Source organism: Podarcis gaigeae (genome assembly GCF_964106915.1).
Source record: "Podarcis gaigeae genome assembly, chromosome: 11".
NCBI classification, from domain to species: Eukaryota; Metazoa; Chordata; class Lepidosauria; order Squamata; family Lacertidae; genus Podarcis; species Podarcis gaigeae.
Genome location: NC_139687.1, coordinates 39,492,367 through 39,519,307, shown reverse-complemented (window position 1 = coordinate 39,519,307; position 26,941 = coordinate 39,492,367). Strand labels below are relative to the sequence as shown.

The following is a 26,941-nucleotide window of genomic DNA, read 5'->3' as shown; positions in this document are numbered from 1 at the left end:
CACCGTGGCTGACGCGCATGCCCACGCCTGTGGTGTGAAAATGTGCTTGGCCGCCGCCGGTGCCTCTGCCTCCAGATACTGCGGTTTTCTGGACAGCGCGTCCGCCAAGACGTTGCTGTTTCCTGGGATGTACTCAATTCTGAAGTCGAAATCTGCAAAGAATTCCGCCCAGCGGATGTGTCGCTGGTTCAGGAACCTCGCCGTGCGCCAGTACTCCAAGTTCTTATGGTCTGTGCGGACCTGCACCGTGTGCTTGGCTCCGACGAGGAAGTGCCGCCACGCCTTGAAGGCTGCATGTATGGCCAGCAACTCCCTGTCCCAAATGGTGTAGTTCTGCTCCGCTTTGCTGAGTTTTCTGGAGTAGAAAGCGCACGGCCTCCAGTCCCCCTGGTGGTCTTGCTGCAACAGAACGGCTCCCACGGCCCTGTCTGAGGCGTCCGTCTCCACTCTCATGGGCCTGCTGGGATTTACGTGCAGTAGGTTCTCTTCGGAAGCGAAGAGCTGCTTGAGCTTCTGAAAGGACTGCTCTGCCTGCTCCGTCCAGATGAACCTCTTCTTCTTGGAACTGAGGGTGTCGGTGATGGCCGCTGTCTGCATGGCGAAACCCTTGATGAACTTGCGATAAAAGTTGGCAAAACCGACAAACCTCTGTACTTCCTTCCTATTGCGTGGGCTCTTCCAATCCAGTACTGCACGTACCTTGGCACCGTCCATAGCCAGTCCCTTGTCGGACAGTTTGTAGCCCAAGAAATCCACCTCCGTCTTGTCGAACTGGCACTTCTCCAGCTTGGCGTACAGCCTGTGCTCCCGCAGCCTCTGCAGAACTTCCCTAACATCTCTCTCGTGAGCCTCCGGCGATTCCGAGAAGATTAGGATGTCATCCAGGAAGCAGACGCACTTCTTGTAGAGGAGACCCGCCAAGACATGATGCATGAAGGCTTGAAAGCAGTGGGAACCATTTTTTAATCCAAAAGGCATAACTCTGTATTCATAAGTGCCCAGCGGCGTAAACATGGTTGTTTTCCACTCGTCGCCTTCCCGTACGCGAATGAGATTGTACGCTCCGCGCAGATCCAACTTGGTAAAGATGCGACCCTTCCTCACCGTCGCCAGCAGGTCATCGATCTTGGGCATAGGGAATGCTGAGGGCTTGGTCTTGAGGTTCAAGAAGCGGAAATCAACGACCAGCCTCTTTTGGGGCGTGTCCCGCTTCTTTACAAAGAACACGGGACTGCCTCCTGCCGCCTTGGACTCCCGGATGAATCCCCGCTTCAGGTTGTGATCTATGAACTCCCTGAGCTCTTGCAATTCATCCTCAGACATGGAGTACAGTTTCCCCGTCGGGAGCGTCGCCCCGGGCAGGAGGTCGATCTTGCAGTCGTAGGGTCTGTGGGGTGGCAGCTTATCCGCCTCTTTCTCGCAGAAGACCTCCAAAAACTCCTTGTATTTGTCAGGCACCGCTTGCAACATGCCCAAGTTCAGCTGTGGTCCATCCTCGTGCCCCTCATCTTCCAAGTCCGCCAGGATGCAGTTTTCTGCGCAGTAAGAGGAGCCGAAGGTCAGTTGCCGCTGGTACCAAGCTAATGCCGGGCTGTGCCTATCCAGCCAACTCATTCCCAACACTATGGGCGTGTCTGACAGGCGGGTGACGTTGAAGCTGATGACCTCACGGTGGTTTCCAATGCGCATCACCATTGGCGGCGTCTGCTGTAGCACTTGCCCTCCCAGTAGCTCCCTGCCGTCCACTGTGACGACTTTCAGAGGTACCGCCGCTGGCAGAAGGGCTATGCCATGTTGCTGGAGGAACTGCATGTCTATAAAATCTGCATTGCTCCCCGAGTCTACGGTGATGGGAATTTCCACCAGTAGCCCATTGGGGAGCTGAAGGGACGCGGTGAGCTGCACTACTGGTTTGGGTGGGAGGGGGTCGGTGGGCTGTAAGATCCCTGGGGATTGCTTCACTGACTTGTCTGGCTGGTCCCCAGAGACGCCATCTCCAGCCAGACAGTGGAGTTTTCCTGCTGCGACTCCCTCTGCTGAATTGCGTCTGTTACTGTCGCTGCGGCTGCAGTATGCTTGTGAAACCGCTGGGGACACTCTTTTGCCATATGCTGAGCACTGTCGCAGATGTAGCACTTCCTGGTTCCTCTAGGAGGCTTCATCTTGACTGCTCCCGGAGTTAGGGCTCCGACTGTGGAGTGAGCCTTAGCACCACCTATCTCCATCGGCTCCTCTCCCCCTCCCAGCGGAGGCATGGATCGAGCGCGCGCCGCCTCCTTGGGGAAGGGAGGTAGTCCTTTCGCTGGCGTGCGTCCCAAATGCCCTTCCTCCCTGCCCCAAGGGCGTCCTTCCAACCGAACCCCAATGGAGAGTGCCCGTTCCACCACTTCCTTGGTGGTTTGGGGTCTTCCCCCCCTTGCGATCTCATCTTTCACAGCTCCGCTCAACCCCTCCCAGAACAGGTCTCTGACGGCAGGCGATTCTTTCTCCCAGGCTAGTACATTCACCAATCCGAAAAAACGTGCATGATATTGCCTCACAGTGGCTTTACCTTGTCTTAGTCCGTGAATCTCCCTCCTAGCGATATCCACATCAATCTCAGATAAAAAACACGCATCCATCACTTTAATGAAGGCAGCCGCATTTTGGAGGGCTGGATCCTTGTCTCTCCATAGATTGCGCAGCCACGATTTTGCCTCCCCCCGCAAATGCGAAATAATAAATCCCACTTTCTCTCCCTCATTTTTAAAGTCTTTGTCAAGCAGCTGCAATGTATAAATCACATCTGCTCTGAAGTTAGGATACTCCTGCAGGTCCCCATTGAAGTGAGATACCAGGCTCCCTCCTCTGTTTCCCAGCCCAATCCCTTCTGGTCTGGTGGCTGGTAGCCTCTGTGTACTTAGCACTTCTAACCTGGTTCGCAGATCCTGGCAGGCAGCAGCTGCTTCCTGTTCTTTCTTTCTGGAAGCCGCAATTTCTGCAGTCAACTGCGTCACTGCGTTTTGCAAACTCGCTATCCTCTCTTCGGTAGTCATTTCCCTGTTTTTCGTGAGCTCGCGAAGCACCAATCTTCACCCCTCGCTGCTTTCCCGCACTCCACGAGGTTGCAAAATTGGTGAAAATTGAGAGGGGACTTACTGTCAGGACTGCCGCTAGGTCCCAGCTCACAGAGGACCAACGCCCAGTGGATATTATATACAAAAGTCTTTATTGAAGTTTAGTTTCCATTTCCAAGCTCTGGGCGCGCAGGCCCACGTCTTAACGCTAGACCGGCTAAGTCCCCTCTGACTCACTGCTCCACCCACACCAGTTTAAGATTCTAGCCCGGCTCCACCTCTTGCGCTGCTCTTTCCTGCGTTGGGTCCTTCTGCCCTCTGGGGTTCCCTCCTTCCTGGACTCCTCTGACGCGGAGCCTCCTGAGTCTTGCCCCTCCCTCCGGCGGGCTTTAGGACCTGGCTCCCTTCCCGGGCTCCCCGCTGTGCCGCGCTCCTGTACATTTGAACTTGGCGCGCGCGCCCAGCCGGTGACTTTCCTTCTGACCGTTTCCCCGCTTCCTGATGTGGGTGTTGCCAAACCTGACTCCTCTCCTCCCCACTGCGCTCTGGTGGAGACGCTGGCTCTGATCTCCAGCTGCTGTTCAGAGACTCCCCGCTGGCCCCTCCCTCTTGAGGTTTCTCCCTTGGAATCTCCCTTGCTCTGGCCACCGGCGCTCCCTTCTGTGAGTCCTCCGATTCGCTAGAGAGGCTTGTGGAATAACTCTGGCCACTGTCACTGCCTGCGCCCCCCTCGTACTCCTCCTCCTCACTCTCCATTTGCTCCCCCTCCTGTGTCTCTCCTTCTGAACCCCTGACAATATCCATTATGAAGGAAATAAACCCTGAGTGCTCATGGGAAGGACAGATCCTGAAGCTGAGGCTCCAATATTATGGCCACCTCATGAGAAGAGAAGACTCCCTAGAAAAGACCCTGATGTTGGAAAAGATGGAGGGCACAAGGAGAAGGGGACGACAGAGGACGAGATGGTTGGACAGTGTTCTCGAAGCTACGAAAATGTGTTTAACCAAACTATGGAAGGCAGTGGAAGACAGGAGTGCCTGGCATGCTCTGGTCCATGGGGTCACGAAGAGTCGGACACGACAAAACGACTAAACCACAACAACAACAGCTTGAGGCTGGTACACTACAGAGGCCCAGATTGGGTCCCCATTTGGATGCTGAACTGGCTTAAGATCTAGCAGCACTTTGATCAATTCTGCACATTTATTAGTGCATTTATATCCCACCATTCTCAAGGTGACACATGTGTCTCTCCTCCTTCCCATTTGTATCCTCATAGAAACCCTGGGAAGTAGGTTGGACTGCGACCAAGGTCACCAAGTAAGCTTTATGACCGAGGAGTAATTCAAATCCCGGTCTCCCAGGTCCTAGTCCAGCACTCTAACCACTACATCACATTGGCTGTCTAGTCACTTAATGGGCATATTGTTGCTGATTTCTGCACAAGCATTGCTATCACTAAATATATATTAAAACAGAGCTGCTTGTAGAAGGGAAATGACTTGGTGAATGGGTACTATAAGCCACAGAGCAGATAGAATACATTTTGTTCAGCACTATGAAGGTGACACAGTGCCCTTAATGTATTCTAAATCATCTTGCTGGATATATGTGTGCAGCACAGACATAATACAAATGGCAAGCCAGAACAGAGGCTTCCTATTCTGCTGTAAACCAGGATCTTTCCTGCAAAGCAACCATTCAATAATCTCTGGAATTCAAGCCGTCGCTGTGTTTTTAAAAATTCCGAGAGCGCTAAAGCAGATCCCAGCCATCACCAACACAATGGAACTTTCCATTTTCAGTCAAAATCAGTGTTGTCTTCCTTGACTGTGTTTTGTCAGAAACTGAGGACGCTGTTGTTTCAACATGCTTCTCATTTACAACATCTATTAGGATTAAGGCTGTCAGGTTTCTAGGTAATTGTTTTATATATGTTTTTGTCTGTTGGCAATTTGATTATTGTCTTGTATTTCTGGAAAGTATTGCATGTACTTTTCATCTTGTAGGTTTCTGTGGGCGGGGAGTGGAAGAACACGGAAGGAATCATTACTACCGTTGTTGTTCTATCATTATAATTATCATTGTTGTTTTCACCTAGTAATCAATCCATTTGTTGGTAAGGAAACAGGAAGGACATCAGACCAATGGCCCATCAGTCCAGCATCCTGTATAAAAAAAGTGGCCAACCTATGGGAAGTGCGCAAGCAGGACCTGAGCATTACAGCACAGCCTCCACTTGTAATTCCCAGCAATTGGTGTTCAGATCCACAATGCCTCCAAGAATGGAGGAACAACAGTAAAGGTAAAGGACCCTCGGGTGGTTAAGTCCAGTCAAAGGCGACTATGGGGTGCAGTGCTCATCTCACTTCAGGCCGAGGGAGCCGGCGTTTGTCCACAGACAACTTTCCAGGTCATGTGGCCAACTTGGCTAAACCGCTACTGGAGCATGGAGGACCGTAACGAGTGCCAGAGCACATGGAAACGCCGGTGACCTTCCCGTCACAGCGATACCTACTTATCTACTTGCACTGGTATGCTTTCGAGCAGATAGGTTGCCAGAAGCTGGGACAGAGCAATGGGAGCTCACCCTGTCATGCAGATTCGAACTGCTGACCTTCTGATCAGCAAACACAGTGACTTAGACCACAGTGCCACCTGTATCCCAGCCAATGAAGAAACAACATAGCCATCCTGTCTCATAGTCCTATCCTCCATTAATTTGTTGAAAGATGTTTTAAACTATCCCAGTTTGTGGCTATCACTGTCTCCTGTGGAAGTAAGCTCAACAGTTTAATTATGTGATGCACGAAGAAGTACTTTCTTTTATCTTTCAACTTTTAGGGTCAGTGTCCACCTCATGCTTTGTCCACCTCATGCTTAACTTCATGTCCTCCCTCACTTTCCTTATCTCTAAACTTAAAATCCCCAAATGTTGCAACCTTTCCTCATAGGAGCATTGCTCCAACCCCTTGATCATTTTTGATGTCCTTTTCTGAAACATTTCCAGTTCTACAAATATCCTTTTTGACATGTGGCATGCAGGCCTTTTTGCATGCAGTGGTCACACCATAGATACATATAATGGGCAGCATTGTGATATTGGCAGTGTTTATTTTCAATCCCTTTCTTAATTATCCTCAACACTGAATTTGCCTTTTTCACAGCTGCTCCACACTGGGTTGACATTTTCACTGAGTGACCTGCCATGACCCCAAGGTCTCTTTCCAAGGCAGTCATTGCCAGTACTGAGCCCATTGGTGTGTATGTAAAGACAGGGCCTTTTGTCCTAATGTTCATCATTGTACACTTGCTTACCCTTATGGCCCATTTTGGAGCCCCTGGTATTTTACACAGATACTGAGTCAGCAAACATACAGTTCCAAACTATTCATCATAAGCTTTCATCGCTTTTGTGCCTTTGAAAGCTCTTTGAAAATATAAAGAAACCAGAAGATGCAGCTTTTCCTAGCACTGTACTGAAGAGAAGTGTGCCTCTGTGCCATGCAAGTCTATATAAAGGCACAGGGGTTATTTTCAAAGCCACACATTGCATAAATAGGGATCTGCACAGGTAACAGTAAATAATGTTGTGCAGTACAGTAGCAATCCCCTTCATGGATCACTGCCTTGCCGTGGCGAAGGGGCTTGAATAACTCAGAGAAGCTATGAGCTATGCCATGCAGGGCCATCCAAGATGGACAGGTCATAGTGGAGAGTTTTGACCAAACATGATCCACCTGGAGCAGGAACCAGCAAGCCACTCCAGTATCCCTGCCAAGAAAACTCCATGGACAATTTATATTTATATGACAACAGTTTATATAAACAATGACAATTATATATATGACAATTTATATGACAACAGGCATATAAAAGTTATGACGTTGGAAGATGAGCCCCTCAGGTCGGAAGGCGTCCAACATGCTACTGAGGAAGAGCGGAGGACAAGTACAAGTAGATTCAGAGCTGATGAAGCTGCTGGGCCAAAGCCGAAAGGACGCTCAGTTGCGAATATGCCTGGAAGCGAAAGGAAAGTCCAATGCTGTAAAGAAAAATATTGCATAGGAACCTGGAATGTAAGAACCATGAACCTTGGTAAGTTGGATGTGGTCAAAAATGAGATGACAAGAATAAATATTGATATCCTGGGCATCAGTGAACTAAAATGGACGGGAATGGGCGAATTCAGTTCAAATGACCATCATATCTACTACTGTGGGCAAGAATCCCGTAAAAGAAATGGAGTGGCCCTCATAGTCAACAAAAGAGTGGCAAAAGCTGTACTGGGATGCAATCTCAAAAATGATAGAATGATCTCGATACGAATCCAAGGCAGACCTTTTAACATCACAGTAATCCAAGTTTATGCACCAACCACTGGCGCTGAAGAAACTGAAATTGACCAATTCTATGAAGACTTACAACACCTTATAGAAATGACACCAAAGAAGGATGTTCTTATAGGGGATTGGAATGCTAAAGTAGGGAGTCAAGAGATAAAAGGAACAACTGGCAAGTTTGGCCTTGGAGTTCAGAACGAAGCAGGGCAAAGGCTAATAGAGTTCTGCCAAGAGAACAAGCTGGTCATCACAAACACTCTTTTCCAACAACACAAGAGACGACTCTACACATGGACATCACCAGATGGGCAGCATCGAAATCAGATTGATTATAAGAATAAGAATTATAAGAATCTGCAGCCAAAGATGGAGAAGCTCTATACAGTCAGCAAAAACAAGACCTGGAGCTGACTGTGGCTCAGATCATCAGCTTCTTATAGCAAAATTCAAGCTTAAACTGAAGAAAGTAGGAAAAACCACTGGGCCGGTAAGATACAATCTAAGTCAAATCCCTTATGAATACGCAGTGGAAGTGAGGAACAGGTTTAAGGATTTAGATTTGGTGGACAGAGTGCCTGAAGAACTATGGATGGAGGCTCGTAATATTATACAGGAGGCAGCAACTAAAACCATCCCAATTAAAAGGAAATGCAAGAAAGCAAAGTGGCTGTCCAACGAGGCCTTACAAATAGCGAGGGGGAGAAGGCAAGCAAAATGCGAGGGAGATAGTGAAAGATACAGGAAATTGAATGCAGAATTCCAAAAAAATAGCAAGAAGAGACAAAAAGGCCTTCTTAAACGAGCAATGCAAAGAAATAGAGGGAAACAATAGAATGGGAAAAACCAGAGATCTATTCAAGAAAATTGGAGATATGAAAGGAACATTTCATACAAAGATTGCCACAATAAAAGACAAAAGTGGAAAGGACCTAACAGAAGCAGAAGACATCAAGAAGAGGTGGCAAGAATACACAGAGGAACTATACCAGAAAGAAATGGATGTCTCGTATACCCCAGGTAGTGCGGTTGCTGACCTTGAGCCAGACATTCTGGAGAGTGAAGTCAAATGGGCCTTAGAAAGCACTGCTAATAACAAGGCCAGTGGAAGTGATGATATTCCAGCTGAACTATTTAAAATTTTAAAAGATGATGCTGTTAAGGTGCTACACTCAATATGCCAGCAAATTTGGAAAACTCAGCAGTGGCCAGAGGATTGGAGAAGATCAGTCTACATCCCAATTCCAAAGAAGGGCAGTGCCAAAGAATGCTCCAACTACCACACAATTGCACTCATTTCACACGCTAGCAAGGTTATGCTTAAAATTCTACAAGGCAGGCTTAAGCAGTATGTGGACCGAGAACTCCCAGAAGTGCAAGCTGGATTTCGAAGGGGCAGAGGAACCAGAGACCAAATTGCAAACATGCGCTGGATTATGGAGAAAGCTAGAGAGTTCCAGAAAGACATCTACTTCTGCTTCATTGACTATACAAAAGCCTTTGACTGTGTCGACCACAGCAAACTATGGCAAGTTCTTAAAGAAATGGGAGTGCCTGATCACCTCATCTGTCTCCTGAGAAATCTCTATGTGGGACAAGAAGCTACAGTTAGAACTGGATATGGAACAACTGATTGGTTCAAAATTGGGAAATATTGGCTGTATATTGTCTCCCTGCTTATTTAACTTATATGCAGAATTCATCATGCGAAAGGCTGGGCTGGATGAATCCCAAGCCAGAATTAAGATTGCCGGAAGAAATATCAACAACCTCAGATATGCAGATGACACAACCTTGATGGCAGAAAGTGAGGAGGAATTTTTTTTTATATAATATATTTATTGGCAGTTTTTTAATTTAGTTACAATTCCAATAAACAATACAATATAACATATATTTTAACATAGTCTTCTCAACTTCTTTGGACTCCCTCACATCTCCCGCTCCTGCGTTCCTAGCCAAGCAATTTTTTCCAGCAAATTTATCCCCTTATTTCGATTCTTATTATCTAATTTTCCAATATTATATCTCTAATTTTTGATATCCTTTATTCAGATCTTAAAGAATTAAATATAACTTTAAAATTTTCCAAAAAATTTTCTTTTCTTAAATTTGACTTATCTTCATATATCACTTCCTCTATCTCAATGGTGCCCAATTGTTTATATTCTAGCATCCTCCTTAACATTCATATAGTTTACAATATTTTTGTAGATAGATCTTAAATTTCTTCCAGTCTTCTTCCAACGTCTCTTCTCCCAGGTCTTGGATTCTGCCAGTCATTTCAGCCAATTCCATATAGTCTGTCAGTTGCATCTGCCATTCTTCCAGCGTGGGTAAATCTTGGGTTTTCCAGTGCTTAGCGACGAGTATCCTTGCTGCTGTTGTTGCGTACATGAAAAATGTTCGGTCCTTCTTTAACACCTTCTGGCCGACAATACCCAAAAGGAAGGCCTCTGGTTTCTTAGGGAAGGTATACTTAAATACCTTTTTCAGCTCATTATATATCATTTCCCAGAAAGCCTTCACTCTAGGGCAGGTCCACCAGAGGTGAAAGAATGTTCCTTCATTCTCCTTACACTTCCAACATTTGTTGTCAGACAAGTGGTATATTTTTGCAAGTTTGACTGGGGTCATATACCATCTATATATCATTTTCATAACATTTTCTCTCAAAGCATTACATGCAGTGAAATTCAGCCCAGTAGTCCACAACCTCTCCCAGTCCTCAAACATGATGTTATAACCAATATCCTGTGCCCACCTTATCATAGCCGATTTAACCGTTTCATCTTGTGTATTCCATTTTAACAGCAAGTTATACATTCTAGAAAGTACCTTAGTCTTGGGCTCTAGTAGTTCAGTTTCTAACTTCGATTTTTCCACCTGGAATCCTGAAAGTGAGGAGGAATTAAAGAACCTTTTAATGAGGGTGAAAGCGGAGAGCGCAAAATATGGTCTGAAGCTCAACATCAAAAAAACGAAGATCATGACCACTGGGCCCATCACCTCCTGGCAAATAGAAGGGGAAGAAATGGAGGCAGTGAGAGATTTTACTTTCTTGGGCTCCATGATCACTGCAGATGGTGACAGCAGCCACGAAATTAAAAGACGCCTGCTCCTTGGGAGAAAGGCGATGGCAAACCTAGACAGGATCTTAAAAAGCAGAGACATCACCTTGCCAACAAAGGTCCGTATAGTAAAAGCCAAGGTTTTCCCAGTAGTGATGTATGGAAGTGAGAGCCGAACCATAAAGAAGGCTGATCGCCAAAGAATTGATGCTTTTGAATCATGGTGCTGGAGGAGACTCTTGAGAGTCCCGTGGACTGCAAGAAGCTCAAACGTATCCATTCTTAAGGAAATCAGCCCTGAGTGCTCACTGGAAGGACAGATCGTGAAGCTGAGACTCCAATACTTTGGCCACCTCATGACTCCCATCATCCCTAGCTAGCAGAGCCAGTGGTATTATGGGAACTGTAGTCCAAAAACAGCTGGAGACCTAAGGACTAGATTTTGACTTTCCAAAGGTTAAACTTTTGACTTGCCGGTTTGTATTCAACTAGTCTTTGCTTAGAGTAAACCCACTGAAATTAATGGCCAGGACTAACTTAGGCTGTTCATTTCAATGTGTCTACTCTGAAGAAAATGTGACAAAAAAACCCAGAATGCTGACTTCTGCACTCACCTCTCTGCCTGTATATTACAGTAACAAAATAAATAAGCATAATCTTCTCTATAGATATTACATTTTCAGGGAACTTTTACCAACCTCCATTAATATCAAAAGAAGGATTCTAGCAATCTTGAAGGGAAGTTCATATACAGTAGCTCTGGTAATGCAGTTCCTCTGCCCTTAAATGTCTGCAGGACCTATTCCCCACAGCAAGGAGCAAAAATTATTTTGCTGTCCATTTAGATTTTCTCTTTCATCATTGCCTGTGCTAACATTCATCTTAAGACTTAAAGAAAGCATTCACATTTGTGCGTACCTGCTACTCAAAATATTGATTTAATATTCTTCTCTACAAGAACAAGTCCATAATGCAATTAGAAAGTCGGACCAGGGTACTATGAAAGCTGCTACAGACAAGTGCAATTTCTCCACATTAATTCCTTATCAGAGCAAATGAACTGAGAGAAATCGAGTGCTGGGGCTTAGCACTATGTGAGCTTTAACAATGGCAATTAGCTGCCTACGGGACACCTATTTTTTAAAAGCCACACTCTATTGCCACTGTGCAAGAGTCAATAATAGAGAACGCAAATATTCAAAACTGGATTAAACCAGTAAGTGGGGATCCTTCCAAAATTCTCCTTGGAGTTTCTCCCTGGATTTTGACATTCCAAATTACCTATTCCTGTTTTAAAAGGGGAACCCAAAGCATCAGTAATTCTGTTTTTTATTATCAACACTGTTACCACAGCAGTATTTGCAACAGCTGCATGTATCCATCTTTTATTATGAAAATTGTAAAGTTTTCCCACACAAATTTTGCATTGTATTCTGCACGTTTTGCCCCAAAATATGCATTTGTGTATGTATTTTAGTACATTCAGTATTGCATAATCTGGAGAAGAGTGAAAAACAAAGGATGACCTATATGTTGATCCAGAAAGTGTGGCTCTGGTCAGTTCACATTAAAGTGCTGGACAAATTACCTTGAGCATCTCTGTAGAAAGGAATGCTATTTGAGAAGTATAAGCCCCAAGCTAGGGGGAAGTGCTATGGCTCAGTTTGGGGGCATCTCTTTTGCATGCAGAAGGTCCCAAGTGTGTCTCTCATCGTCTCCAAGTCAGGCTGGGTGGATCCTTGCAAAAAAGAAAAAGAAAGAAAGCCACTGCCAGCCAGTGTTGACAACATCAGGCTAGATGAACTAATGCCCTGGCAGGTTCCTAGTTTCCTGAGCTCCACTGGGCATGCATAACTACTTGGATGGTTTATTTTTTCCTTCTCTTCAATCTGCTATTGAAGGTCACTGACCAGATACATGTTCAGATTAGGTGGAGAATAAGTATATGTCACACCTCTGCTTTTTCATGTGAAGTTTCGTTTTTTTGCAAATGGAAACCAGTTCCCTTTAAAGGTAAGCCCCACGAAGGTGGGCAAGTGAAAACGGATTTTTTTTCCTCTCTCTTTTTACAAAACCCATTAGGCAGCTTTAAAATGCCTTCATTTATTTTACTGCCGCCTTATTTTTCTTGTCCCTCTCCCACAGCAATTCTAGGCGGGTTCTTTAATTATGCTCGCAATGGCCATTGCTGAGTTACCCTAGCAGTACTACGTATTTCCTCTGTAGAAATATTCCATCTGGTAGCATCAGCTGTCTGCTAGTGCCAGCTCTTTATGGTACCCGGTTGCAACGATATTCGGCAGTAAAGTATCAACAAACTTAAGCCTGCCTATACAGCAGAAACTGCCAACTTAGAGAGAAGACACAGAATCAGCATCAGACTTAATTTCCTTAATGAGCTCTGTGTGAGGTTTTTGCAGGGAGAGCTGGCATCTGTAACTCGCTGGAGCTATTAAGTTTCTCTGAACGTTGCACCTGTTTGCTAGACACACAGATCCACCAAGAGGACTCCGGAGTACCAAAAATGAACTACTTTGATAGCAGTCAAAAAACAGAAAGCTTCATTTGAACTATCACTTTGGAAACAGGTTTCCAATCGAGGAAGATGAATCCAGTTCTAACCTAGTATTATGAGCTTAATAGAATTGTAAAGCAACAGTGGATTTTTTTCTGTTCTTCCCTGCTGTTTGATGGGTGGTGTTTTCAGGGGCATTAGAGCTCACCTTGGGCTAGGGAAACATTCCCACAGAGAACCACAACCCTCTGCTTATTACTACACTCGGTAATATCCATTGAACTCTTATGCTCATCTCTAACTGTGCTACAGTCAGGATATAAAGCACTTTATATCCAGTGCTTAAACATCGTTACATACATACCCAGCAGGATCGAGAAGACCCAAAATTTGCAGAAGCCCTTTTCTTTTTTAAAAAAGAATGTAAGGAAAGAACCCAAAAAGAGCCCACTGAGAGCTGAGCATGCTCATTTTTGTGAAATGTTGACTGGTGGTTGGGTGAGGGATGGAAAACCAGAGGGAGATTGAATGGGGTGGAGTGGAGTGGAGTGGAGTGGAGTGGAGTGGAGTGGAGTGGAGTGGAGTGGAGTGGAGTGGAGTAGAGTGGAGTGGAGTGGAGTGGAGTGGAGTGAAGTTTCCTTGGACTATCACCCTGAACAGGAGCACTCCACACTACTGCCTTTTGTATATATTCAGACTGATTTCTAAAGCACCCCACTTGAAACAACATCCCTCATAAAAAGATTCCCTCTCACGTTCATGCTTAAACATGGAATCTGGTGCATCTCTGCAACCCTCTCTGCTTGGTTGTAAGTCACTTTGGGTTGCCTTTGGCAAAGTAAATCATCTAACAAATTTAATTAACAAGAAAAGAACCATGCAAGCAATCTCCACCTCTCCATGAAAAAGGAAATTGCCATAGTAAACTGGAGGACTCAGGATACATTCCCACAACCATGTTTTCCAAGGGAAACATCCCTTCAGCTTCCAGGGCACAATGTTTGTGCTTAAACCTGTTCAAAACAATCCAGTGGTGATTAGTTTGATTATGTAATTCAGCAGCAGGTTGCCTGCATCCAAATTATTACAAATATGTGGCTGTGGGAAATAAAACTGATGCCAAGGATGTGAATCTGCTTCTCAAATCAGTTCGGCTGAAAGAAAGCTGAGTCAAATGACTTATCTACGATAGATATATTTGTTTAACTGTCATTCTCCCTCTCCAGGGAAGACTAGGCCTGTAGTTCTGTGAGGAGAGGCAGATTTGTCAACACTCCACCAAGGTACAATTCCCAGATTCTTTTAGGGAAGCCTTGACAGTCAAAGTGGTATGAAAAATCGTCCATGTCTATAATGTAAATACGGTCCTACTGATCACCCACAACCCATAACTCAACTTCCACTTAAAATGGCAAATTATGTCAGGCAGACACGTGGTTGAAATAGAAGTATGATTTACGAGTTATATTTCTGTAAAAGCATAATTTCTCTGAAGGCATAGTCCACTGATGACTAATATAGCCTCTTCCAGATCGTCCATTAAGAGCTGAAGCCATGCATGTAGCTTTCTGTTTGCTTCAAAGCTCTTTGATTGCCCAGCCAAAGTGGAACACTCATAAAACTGTTGCAAAAGAAAATTAATTGACTAAAAAAAACAAAATGAAAGAGATTGTGCATACCTATATCAGGGTATAGGTTCTAATCTGTGGCCCTCCAGAGGTTGGTGGATTATGTCAGCCACAACAAGCATGGCCAATGGTCAGGGATCATGGCGGTTGTAGTCTAGCACCATGTAGAAGACCACATATTCCACACTAGTAGTGCATATAAAAGAGATCTAGACTGATCATTCCATCCATTTTGTGATACATCTCCCTGAAAGGAGTAATAAGAAAGAGAGGCAACCATCACGACCCACAACACAGGGAACTTGCAGCATATGGCAGAGGACTCTGATGAGGACAAGGTTCAGATGCCTTCTTTGAGAAGACAACCATGAGCATGTCAGGGGGCACAGCCCTGCCACTACCCTCTAACTCAGAGAATGAGTCCCATGAATTGCTTCTGTCTCCCCAGCCCTGCAAAAGGCAAAGGCTACAAAGCAAGGTAAGAGCCCTTTAAATAACCAGCTAGCTCCTCCAGGGAGGCAGATCCTGCCACACTCTGGTTCTAGCCTACAACATCTCTGCAGAAACAACATCATTTGTAGCTTCCTCCAAGTGTGTGATCCAAGATGTGACCTGAGGTGGAATTTGAAGTAGTGCTGAGGAGATCACTCCATCAGCACTAGCATCTCTACTTGCCTGGTGAAATGATATCACCTCTCTTCCACTCTTGCCCTGTTCTGGGGATTCTCCTGACCTCCTAGTGTGAATTAGGGGGCAAGGATGAGGAGAGGGGAATCCCCATTGTGTTTGTAGGATGTGTTACACTGGCTTCCACTAGTGCTACTATCTAGATGCATCCAGCCCTTGGACTAGATTTGGCACTAGTCCTTCCCCTGTGATCCTCAAGTTCTCATTAAACTGGGCAGTAAAATCAGAATATAGTATAAGGACAGCTTTATGGCAATGACCTGTCTATTCCAGTAGGGTGATACTCATACATAGCCAGGTCTAGGTCCTCTCAGTGTGTAAAATAACAAGCAGCTCTGAGCACCCTATGCTTCACTAGATCACCTTCAGCTTCTGACCATGTGATATTTAGGGAAAACAAGAAATACAACCCATTTGTTATCCCATTTAATCTTCCACTAAAATAAATCCAGCTCTAATCCGGCATTATAAGCTGACATAACTACATTTAGAAAGTATCTAGTGTTTTATACCAGGAAAGAGAAAGGAACATAGGAAACTGCTTTGTGCTGAGCTCACTACTGACTACACTGACATGCAGTGACTCTTCATGATTTCAGATGCAAGTCTTTCCCCAGTTTTAGCTGGAGATGCCAGTGTTTAAACCTGGACCCACTGCATGCAAACCATGCTCTCTGTCACTGAGTTACAGGAAGGAAGGGAAAGTAGGAACCAACAAATTTGCAGATGCAAACAGTTCCACACCTTCACAGATAAATGATGCATATTTTTCAAATCATCATCATCATCATCACTACTCATGCATAGGGAACTTCTTGTTTCAACAAATATCACCCACCAGTAACACAGAGCTAATGAATTAATTTGTAAATTCCCCTGAACTGTTGTTTATATATGTATAGCTAACAAATTTCCTGCATCCCTGTGTACAAGTTGTGTCTGATGCTGTAATATGGCTATATCAGCAACACTTGTTAATTCTTGTGTGTTCGCCTTTTGCAATGTTGTGGGGACCTCAACTTCATTTTCAAAGACCAGAAATTCAAGAACGTGTTGATCAAAGAAAGAGGGGAAAGTGAGATCAAAGATCACTTTAATTGAGAAAATGCAGTCCATTTTAATCAGAAAATTAGACTATTTATAGAACATATTAAAATTATCAACGTCATTGAACACAGTATGTAGTAGCATCAGTTCATGAGTGGACATATACATTCACATGAATCACAGAATAAACATTCCCTTTATCACTAGGTAGCACAAACTGTATCAAACTAAGCAGGACAATCACCTCTTTCTCTGTCTTTGGCTCAAGCATGAGATCATAGATGAACTTCACAAAGGTTTCAGACTATTTCATAGTGCAAAATTAGCATCCCTGTCAAACCAGGAGTTGGGAACGTTAGACTAGATCACAATCCATACCCTGTATGAAGATAGGGGGTGCTGTGCAAAATGGGCATTCTGTCACCTCCCTACGAGTTCTGATTCTGGAAAGGACCTCAAGGATCATCTACTCTAAACCCATCTCCCTTAAGACAACACATGCCTTCCTTAACCCATCCAGGTTAAGGATCATTCCAGAGTAGAAGACTCTCAATAACTTGTATTATTGCCCAACTGATCTTCAGGAAGTGAGTCCTAACACCTAACATTTGTTTATACTACAGCATGTTAAAATATCTCACCATACACGTCCCTCAGTGTTCTCTGTCTTCTTTGTGGTAGCTTTTAAGTGCTAGAAAACTGACCCCAAACACATACATCTTTCTTTTCATACAAATTGTTTTCAGGCTCGAGATAACAAGGTTGACATTTTAACAGCACCTGAGAGATCTGTACCTGGATTGTAAACACATATATTTGGAAACAGGTCTGGTGGATTTCTATGGAACATCTTTCCAAACCAGAGTGCTTGGGCTTGAAGCCAAGAAAACAAAATTCATTTTCAAAATGGGTTTTCATGGGACTTGGGTTAATTCTATCTATCCTATTGACACTGCTGATGTCAATGGATTTCGTTTAGGTCAGGATTACATTGAAAGGGGCAAGCCAGTCAGGTAAACTATGTGTAATAGCAGGGGCTGGGGAAATTGGGGGGGCAAGAAATAACAGGAAAGGCTTGGAACGAAATCTTGTGCAACATGACTCGACTTCTGTTTATTTGTAAGTTTCCAGGAAATTGAATGGGACTTGCTCCTTGCTAACTGGTTTACACTAACTCCTTTTTGTGTGTGAATTTTTCTAAAACAGGGATCGGGAACCTCGGGAGAGGAAATGTGGTCCTCCAGGCATCTCCATCTGGCTCTCAAGACTCTCATCACCATCCTTCTCCCCAGGTCACATATGTTGCCCTCTCAACCTTTGCCTTTGGCCCCATCCATCACCAGCATGTGGTGCCCAAAGTGTTGCCCAGAAGACAGTGCAGCCCTTGGGCTGGCAATGGTTTCTCCAACCCTGCCGTAAAAGGGGGCTTTTCATTGTTTTGGCTTCCTTTAGTTACTTATTTGTTTAAGCGCCTACAGCTTTGAGTCCCACGGAGGCAGGACATACATATAGATAAAGCTGTTGTGAGGCACTGTGAGTCCTGGGAGATGGTGGGGTATAAATCTTTTCAAAGTAACTCATGTAAAAGACTAAACCCTACATGCCAGTTGCACTGGAGCAATGTCAAGGTATTCACATAGCAAGTCCGGCCCCTGCTATGCAACAGGTGGCACCACGGAGAAGGCAGGTTATAGATGAAGGAGAGAATTGGCATAGTATTGGCCCTTGCAGAAATATCTTGAAATGATACTGTCACTGAGCCTTCAAAATGACTTCAGCTACCATGTTCAAGAATAAGCGGTCCCATATGCAGGAGAAATTATTTTGAGGAGATATGGAAGGTATTTGTAGAATTTGTACTGTCAAAATGGAAAGGGGTCAAACCATCACAAGAGATGTTGAAATTTCGAGAGGTTGGATAGTTACAATGGAATAGTCTCAGGGGTGGGGTGTACATTTTATTATTATTATTATTATTATTATTATTATTATTATTATTATTATTAAATGAATGAATAAAAATAATAAGTGGTCCTGAATCACAACCTTTGCTTCCAGCTCCAATTATATGGGCATTTAGTATAAATATAACATTAGCTCATTCACATCGTGATCAACTCTTGCCCAGAAACCAATGTCCCCACTGTGGAAGGACGTGCGGATCCAGAATTGGCCTCCACAGTCACTCACGGACTCATTGTTAAAACTGTGTTTATGGAAGATAATCTTACTCGGCTACGAGTGATCGCCAAAGAAGAAGAAAAAGAATTGCAAAATTGTGCAAAATCCACTACAACCTAAATATCCCTTTGCTGTAAAGTGTATCAACTGCCCAATCAGCACACTGGCTGCAAAAGCACCCTTGAAATGATGGAGAACACTTTTGTTAACTACCTGGGAATTGTCTCTATACAATAAAGATGTAATGTGTACATCAACCCATAGCTATTAAAACTCTTACATGCAAATATGATTCTTAGGCAGTAACAATCCACTTTCATAGTAGCATGCCCCCATAAGATTTCAGTGAACTCAGTTCTGTGTAAATATGCTTAAAACATTGATAGACTTCACTTGAAATTATGTCCCATTCATATGCCTTTGGTGTTACTTTTAGTCCCATAAGGAAAAGTGCATTCTTCTGCATGTTGACTTGGAAGGAAGTCCCACTGTGTTCAGTGAGACTTACTCCCTAGTAAGTGTGTTTAGGGTTTTAGACTTAAATAATTAGCAGTCAAACTGTATTCTAGATATGGATTTTAGCCTGTGTTAAATTGTTCAGCAGGGACTAACTCAAATGTAATAGCTTGATATTGCGTCAAGATTGAAGTAGCTTTGCTGCAAATAATAATCTTGCTCTAGGGGAACAACAATATTGCTGCTTTTTTATATATTAAAAAATACAGATGTAGGCTTCAGTCCTGAGAAATTCTGGGAGTGATTTATTTTTTTAAGAGCTACACAAATTTTGCCATGCTCCACATATAAAGCAAGTATGGGGAACCTGCAGCCCCCCAGAGGCTTTCAGACTCCAGCTCTCCTTATCCCTGACCATTGTCCACACGGGCCGAAGCTGACGGGAGTTAAAGTCCAACAATATCTGGAGGGCTGCATATTTCCCATCTCTAACTGGAAGATTAATGGTAATTATAATTTGCTAAATTGGACTTCTTATACGTACATGAAATTGAAGCAGCCATGTGGAAGAGTTGTGCCACTTGTGACTGATAATGTCACAGACACTCTCCAATATGCGCCTGCAACATTGACGCTGCCACATTCTACACAATAATAAAAATATCAGTGGATGCACCGTTGGGATCCTACCAATAAGAATAGTTCAGTTGGGGGGCAGTGGAAATTGGATATTGGATCCCTGTAACAGAAGCATAGCTTTCAGAGAATATATCTGGGTCCTTCACAATGAATGACTCACATTTTGTTTCTATTATAACTTCGTCTTTTGGAGTTACCCTTCAGGGAGATATCTGCTGTGTAGTTATCCATGTGTGTTTTTCTTGGTGAAGCCCAGTAACTGAACCAACACAAATCTAGTCTCCTTATGAATTCAACCTTTAAAAATCTATGCTGCTGATGAATTCTGACAAGACTTTTACCCCTAGGTTTATTATGTCTTCATAAGAAGTATTCCAAAAGCTTTCCCATGGAAGCAAATTTTACATAGAAATGCCCATGACTTCTTTGTATATGTGTTTAGGCTTGTTGCAGCTGGTGTCCATTATGTTCTACAGTCCATGACTTGTCAGAAAATCTCACTCCCTGGAAGCAACGCAATGCATTTTCCAGTCATGTGCTCAAGGGACTGAAGCACTGGGCACTCTAACATGGTTGCTCATGAGTTTAAACTGTCTTTTTATTTATTTACAGCTGTATGGCTATTTTTACAGCTGTGTGATGCACAAGACGCCAGACATACCTTTGTGCAAACTCCTCTGAAGGATTTGAGAGCACTTCCCATGCTCTGGCACAAGTTCCATTCATATCAATGATGGAATGCACAGAACTTTGGGAGTGAAACTTGCCTCTCTTCATTAATCTTCAACAAGAGAACTGAGATGATTAAAATGAAGGATTCAATATGAGTCAAAGTCATTGTGGGAGGAGTTAGGAGACCTCTTGCTGCCTCTGCTAACATATGCCCTCTACACCTACTAATCTTTAAAATGCTCTTTTCAAATAAAATAAAAAAGCATAGTGACAGTTTTCTGCAGTCTGCAATCCACAAGCCACATCCTTGGGCTTGTGAACTGCAGTCAGTAGCTGCATTGTAACTTTCAGCAAAGTTTATTAGACATGAGGGCTTTTTTATATGCAGACATGCATGCAAATAAACTCAGTCTGTGGCCACGTTTCTCTGATGGAACATTTAAATAATATGCTATCTCTTGAGCATTGTTTTAACTTCTTTGCTCACACTCTGGGCATACAGCTCCCCCATTCACCTTCTCTGCAGACAACGTGTCTACTTGGGAGTAAGTGTCTAGAGGCTTGAAGCCAGCAGGGTAAGTTAAGGGCATCACGTTCATCTATTAATGCAATATTAAGAGTTCCAAGTCTCACGTGTTGATCCCAAACAAGAAAGAGCAATACTCAACTGAGACCATATATTTATCTGGACCAAATGTTGCAAGCATTTGCTAATCATTTATAATTGCTAGGACTGCCTTCTTTATTTTCACTTTTCCAAGCATTGTGGGAGACTCCAGTGATGCAGAACTGTCTTTGTTCTGCTTCCAAAGGACACCCCTGGGCACTATCCACCAGAAGCTGTTTTGTCCCTGGAACAACTTTTTCTAATTTGCATCCTTATCAAGGATTTTGATCTAATGAACGCTGCCTGCATTAAGCATTTCACTACTTATTTGTCCTGATAAAGGGTTGAATCCCATGCTAGTTCTACTCAGAGTAAACCCACCGAAAATAACGGGCACCCCAAACATTCATTTCAGCGGATCTGCTCTGAGTAAAATCTAGCTGGACTCAACCGAAAGCTATGTAAATACTGTATCAAGTTAACCCTACCGCATCGGTTTGTCTGCTGCAGGAAGTTCAGTGTGGCCCGGAAGCTTGCCTCTAGCGCTTTAAACACCGATTAAAGCTATCTCCTCGTCTGCTAAATCTTTCATAAGAGGTGTGTTTCCCACCATTTCAGGCTTCAAGCCTTAACGGCGGCCCGATCCGATGAACGTTTTTACTTTGAAGTAAATCTCGCCTCAACCAATGGCTCTTCTCTCCGCTCCCCTTCCACCCAAGTGTGCCAAGGACCGCAGGCTTCCTTGGGAGCATTGAGCTCGGTGGGACTTACTTCCGAGTAAACATGCGTAGCGTGGGATCGGCTTGCCCTTTCGCGGGAGTCCTGGACATAGAAATGGCTGACAACATATAAGCAGGAGAGTGCTCTCTACAATACATGGTACAGACCGATCAGTTAGCAAGTCACTTACAGTACAGGATTGCGGATCCGCTTGGCTCCCTCCCTCCTTTCCCACCCCACCGAAATGCACTTTGCCCAAGCCGGCGAGCACCTGGAAGCCGCTCCAGTTGGCTTGGTTGCTTCGCTCCCTTTCAGAGTTCGTACTTACTCGGCCTTAAAAGAAGCAAAGAAGTTTTTTAGCTTCTTCTTTAAAATAATAAAAATAAATAAATCCGAGGGTTTGGGGGGGGCGTGTGGGGAGCGAGCGAAGGAGAGAAACCAGACAGATTTACGTTGTTATGCATAGGATGGTTTTATTGTGTGGTTTCAATTCGGGCAGATACCCTGTTTGTTGGTCGGTTGGTTAGTCTCCAGGTCTGCAGCCCATCCTACCACCCCCACACGCAAACACACACCCTCAAAATCCTAGATCAGCTCCCCTAGATCGGATTGTTTCTATGCACTGTTTGGAGTAAGGAGGAAACTCTGAGAAGGAGTCGAGGCCGGGAGCAACAACAAACGAGACTGTCAGGCTTCCCTGGGACGCTCCTACCTTCCTGAGCCGCCTCGCGGTGTTGAAGCAGGAGTTCAGAAAAGGGACCCCCGAGGGCGCCGGATGAGCAACACTGCTGGGCGAGAGCAGTTGGCTTTGGGCCCCGGTCTGCTTTGGGACCCAAGGCACAGGGCAGCCTCCATTCCAGCGTCCCAAATGGGGGAAGGGGGGGTCCAGGCGACGCTCCCCGCCCTCCTCTCCTCCTCTCCCGAAAATAAAAGAGCCATCAGTGCCCAATGAAAATGGCGCAGAAGAGGTGAGATGGCCCAGCCTCGACGGCATTACAGGGCATCAGATGTCTGCAAAGCATCCATGGTAGAAGGAGATGCCTGGGGGGAGGGGAGTTCATGAAGAGGTGAGGTGGAGGATAAGACCCACACACCCAGTGCCTACCCTACCCCTCTCCCAGCCCCCCACTTCACCCCCCAAAAGCGTGTCTCTCTGTGTGTGTGCTGTCCCTCCCTGCGCTCCAGTCACTGCGTGCAAAACTTGCACTTGATGATCTTCTTAAAAGCACTTTGGAAATCTTTGTTGAAGTAGGCATAGATGACCGGGTTGAGGAGCGAGTTGGAGTAGCCTAGCCAGTTGATGACGGCGCCCAGCCAGTCCGGCATGTAGCAGCCCGAGCCGCACAAGGGCAAGACCAGCGCCACGATGAAGAAGGGCAGCCAGCACAGGATGAAGGTGCCCATGATGATGCCCAGAGTCTTGACCGTCTTCCTCTCCCGGGCCAGGGCCATCTTGCGCTTGGCCTCTGCGTTCTTGGGCTCGTTCTTGCGCTCCGTCGACGGCGTGGCCGCCCCCGAGCTGCCTTGGGGAGGGTGGTGGTGGTGGTGATGGTGGTGGTGATGGTGGTGGTGGTTGGGCAGGGGCAGGTGGCTCTTGGTGGAGTTGGACGGGTTGACCTCGAGGATTTCCAAGGCACCCACCGGGCAGTCCTCTCCCAGCCGGAGGGCCCCATTGACGCACGGGCCCTCAGGCCCTTTGGGCTCGACTGCGCTTTTCCAGCTTTTGGGCTGCTGCTGGGGACCCCCGTTGCTCCGCTTGGGCTCCCCGCTGGACGGCGAGGCTGATAGGCAGGTGTCGGCCACCTTCTCCGAGTCCTCGTGCTGCTGCTGCTGCTTCTTGTCTGCTTTCTTGACGGTCTTGCGGATCCTGAAACGCGCCGCCTTGAAGATGCGCCCGTAAAGGACCAGCATGAGCAGCAGCGGGATGTAGAAGGCTCCGAAGGTGGAGTAGATGGTGTAGCCGGGGTCCTTGCTGATGGTGCAGGCGTTGGGGTCGGCCCTGTCCTCTGGGGTCCGCCAGCCCAGCATGGGCGGGATGGAGATGAGGAAGCCGATCAGCCACGTCAGGCTGATGAGGACGGCGGCCCGACGGGGCGTCCGCTTGTTGACGTAGTCGATGGGGTCCGTGATGGCCCAGTAGCGGTCCAGGGCGATGGCGCACAGGTGCAGAATGGACGAGGTGCAGCACAGCACGTCGAGGGAGTTGAAGATGTCGCAGGTCACCTGGCCCAGCGTCCACTTGCCCAGCACCTGGTACAGGGCGGCCATGGGCAGCACGAGCACCGACACCATCAGGTCCGTGACGGCCAGGGAGCCGATCAGGTAGTTCGCCACAGTCTGCAAGGTGCGCTCCAGGGCGATGGCGGCGATGACACACGCGTTGCCCACCACGGCGAACAAGATCAGCGCGCCCAGCACCACCGACGTGACCAGCTGGTAACCCAGGGTGGCCGCGGGCGCCGGGCTAGTCGGCTGGCTGCCGTTGGCCGCCGTCGTGCTGTTGGGCATCTCCATGGCGGAAGGGGGCCGGAGGGAGGAGCGGGGGGCGAGGGGGGCCGAGGAGGCAGCGCCTTCACTCCGGCGGCGGCGGCGGCAGCGGCGGTGGGCAGCAGCGCTTCCAGAGGGTCAGCACCACCATGGCCCCCCGACGGGACGGGCGGAGAGAGGCGGCGGCGGCTGGCGGGACTCACGCGCCCCTCGGCGGGCTAAAGCCAGGCAGCGCCTCGGGCTAGCGCCAGTCCCGGCACACCGGCTGCATCTCCTGTTCCTCCTCCTCCTCCTGCTCCTCCTGTTCCTCCTCGGCTAGGCATTCCCGGGAGCAGTGCCCAGCACCTCCTCTCGAGCTTCCTTGCTGCTACTGCTGCCACTGCCCCCTCCCGCCGCCGCCGCCGCTGCTCAACCCTCAGGCGGCCCCCACTTGCTGCCGGGCTGGCTCTCCTGCTTCCTCCTCCTCGCCCTTCCTTCTCAAAGTCTCTCTGCTTCTCTCTGGCTCTTGGCCGCCGCTTCTTATCCTCCCTGCCACATCCCCCCGTCACTCACTCGCTGAGCTTGGCTTCTCGCAGCCTCCCGTCGCTCTCGCCGTCCTCTCTCTCTCTCTCTCTCTCTCTCTCTCTCTCTCTCTCTCTCTCTCTCTCTCTCTCTGCTCCTCTTCCTGCCGCTGCCTCTTGGGCTCCCTCCTCGACTTCTTTGTCTCCTTTATTTATTTATTTCCTTCTGCCTGGATCCCATTTATTTATAAATTTATATCCCTTTTCTCTCTGCCCCACTTCTTCTCTTCTTCCTCCCTTGTCTGCCCTCTCCCGCCTTCTCCCTCGCTTCTGCTCCGCTTCTCTAGCCCTCGCTGCTGCTGCTGCTGCTCTCTTTCTGCAGCCGCTCTTCCCCCGTCCACACACTCACACACACACTTTTTGTAGTCCTCGCTGCCTGCTGCCAGTCCTCCCCTTCGTCTTCTCCTTGTCACCCCGTCGGCTTCTTTGCTCCTCTTTCAGCCTTTGGGTCTGCCCCCGTCTCCTCTCCTCTCCTCCTTTCCCTCCTTCTTCTTTTCACTTCTCCACTGCCAAGGACTGCTGAGATCTCTCGCCTTCAGCATTTTGTTGCCCCCCCCCCCCAATTCTCCTCCTCTCGGGTTTATTTCCTCCCTCCTCCTCCCCTCGGCCCCTCCCTTTCACTTCTCCGCTCCCCCCCCCCTCCACACACACACACACACACACAACGCCCCCACATAGACACCTCGTGTGCGTTAGTGGGTGCTTCTCGCCGGATGACATGGGACTCTATGCCGATGGTCCTTTTCGTCAATGGAATCTGGGGCAGCATTCATTGGGTGCCTTAGCAGCCATAGGGGAGTAAGGATAGGACCGATAGGACACATTGTCTCCTCCCCACCCCAACACACATTCACACATGATCCATACACATGTCAGAAACTAGACCAGATAGATTCTCTAAAGGAAGGGGAACCCCCTACACGCAACGCAAACCGCCTCCTGCTCCCCGCCCCCCATCGCAACCCTCCAACAGCAGGCGAGAATCGTTAAAAAGAGCAAAAGTTATAGGGGTGTTGCTGGGACTGCTTCGCCGCGCGTCAGCCGCGCCTCCCCTTGAAAACCCAGTCCCTGTATGTGCGCCCTCACGTCTACCCAGGGTCTACCCAGCCAGGAGTGCCAAAGAGGCAGGATGCAGTGGAGACTGAGCTTCGTCTTGGCCGGAGGCGACCCGGAGGAACTGGCGGGGGGGGGCTTGACGAGGGAGAGCAGCGAGAACCGCTGAACTGAGCTCCCCGTCTCTCATTTCGCTTCGTTTCCACTGGAGCGCTTTGCCTGGGGAAGCAGCTCCGTTGAACCAGCGGAGGGTGACTGGCGAGAACCGTAGGGAAGGGATCCCCCTTCCCCCCCCCCAACCGCCTCGTTCCCTAGCTGGAATCGGGCGCTTTGCAAGGAAGGCGGCGGCGGCGAATGGGCATCCCTGTTCCCCTCCCCGCCTTCCTCAAGGCAGCGGAGGCGACGAAGTCCGTTTCGGCGCCGGCTAGCGAGCGCCAGGATTTCAGCACCCTGGACAGCGCTGAGCTTCAAGGGCATTTGTCGCCACCTGCAGGCGCGCCACGTCGGGCTTCGCCTGTTCAGCTCGCGTACCTGCGCTGGGAGACTCGGAAAGCCTCCCCAGATAGCTCTGTAGGCAGAGAACGACCACGTTTCGGCGCGCCCGTGGGCAGCTGCTTCCCCGCTGAAAAAGGCTTCGGGTCGTTTGAATGCATCTACCCGAAAAGTCCCTGAAACTCCACGTCGCCTTTGCCCACCTCGGGTCAGCGGGGGTGGGGGGAGGTGCGGGGGAAGGTATCGCTTGGGCGCCTTGAAGCGAAATGTACTCGAACGCTCCGTCTTTTATTCTCTCCCTCCTCTCCTTTTTCCTTGAACTTTTGTTGCTACCATTTCACAGACAGGTAAATCGGACCGCCCTGGTGTTTCAGAGCAGCGGAGTGTCGGTGTGTGGGCGCATTTGCCTGGAGGTTACAATTAGCCCTTTTATTTCGCCTAACCACCAAGGCTCGAACGGGGTTTGGATTGTTTGGAGTGGTGGACTCCATAAAAGGCAGCACTTCAGTTCCAAAATGATGGAGCACAAAGGCTGGATATAAGCCACGCTATCTGCTTTGAAAGACCCCACTCCTAATTGCAGGTGATCTTTAAAGGTGGCTGTTATTAAGCAGCTAGTAAAAAGTGCTCTGCAGAGGTACTCCTTTCTTAGCTAGCACTTCAGGTTTAAGGGGGATGCGTTGGCACTGAAAACAAGAACACAGGAAGCTACCTTATACTGAGTCTTCC

General features: G+C 47.1%; 1 protein-coding gene across 4 annotated transcripts in view; it reads right to left on the bottom strand.

The window, feature by feature from the left end:
• Positions 1 to 26,209, bottom strand: part of HTR1A (5-hydroxytryptamine receptor 1A) — a 55,012-nt gene extending 28,803 nt beyond the window's left edge. For 3 of the 4 annotated variants that reach the window (XR_014556378.1, XR_014556379.1, XR_014556380.1), the window contains exon 1: positions 22,333 to 26,209. Coding sequence is in view for 1 of the 4 variants with exons in the window: in XM_083703620.1 (XP_083559746.1) it covers positions 22,806 to 24,134 (1,329 nt within the window). In the remaining 3 variants the exon portion in view is untranslated. Of the gene's footprint in view, positions 1 to 22,019 lie in introns of those variants that run through there. The other variant, XM_083703620.1, reaches the window with a different exon arrangement.
• Between the last annotated feature and the right edge of the window lie 732 nt (positions 26,210 to 26,941).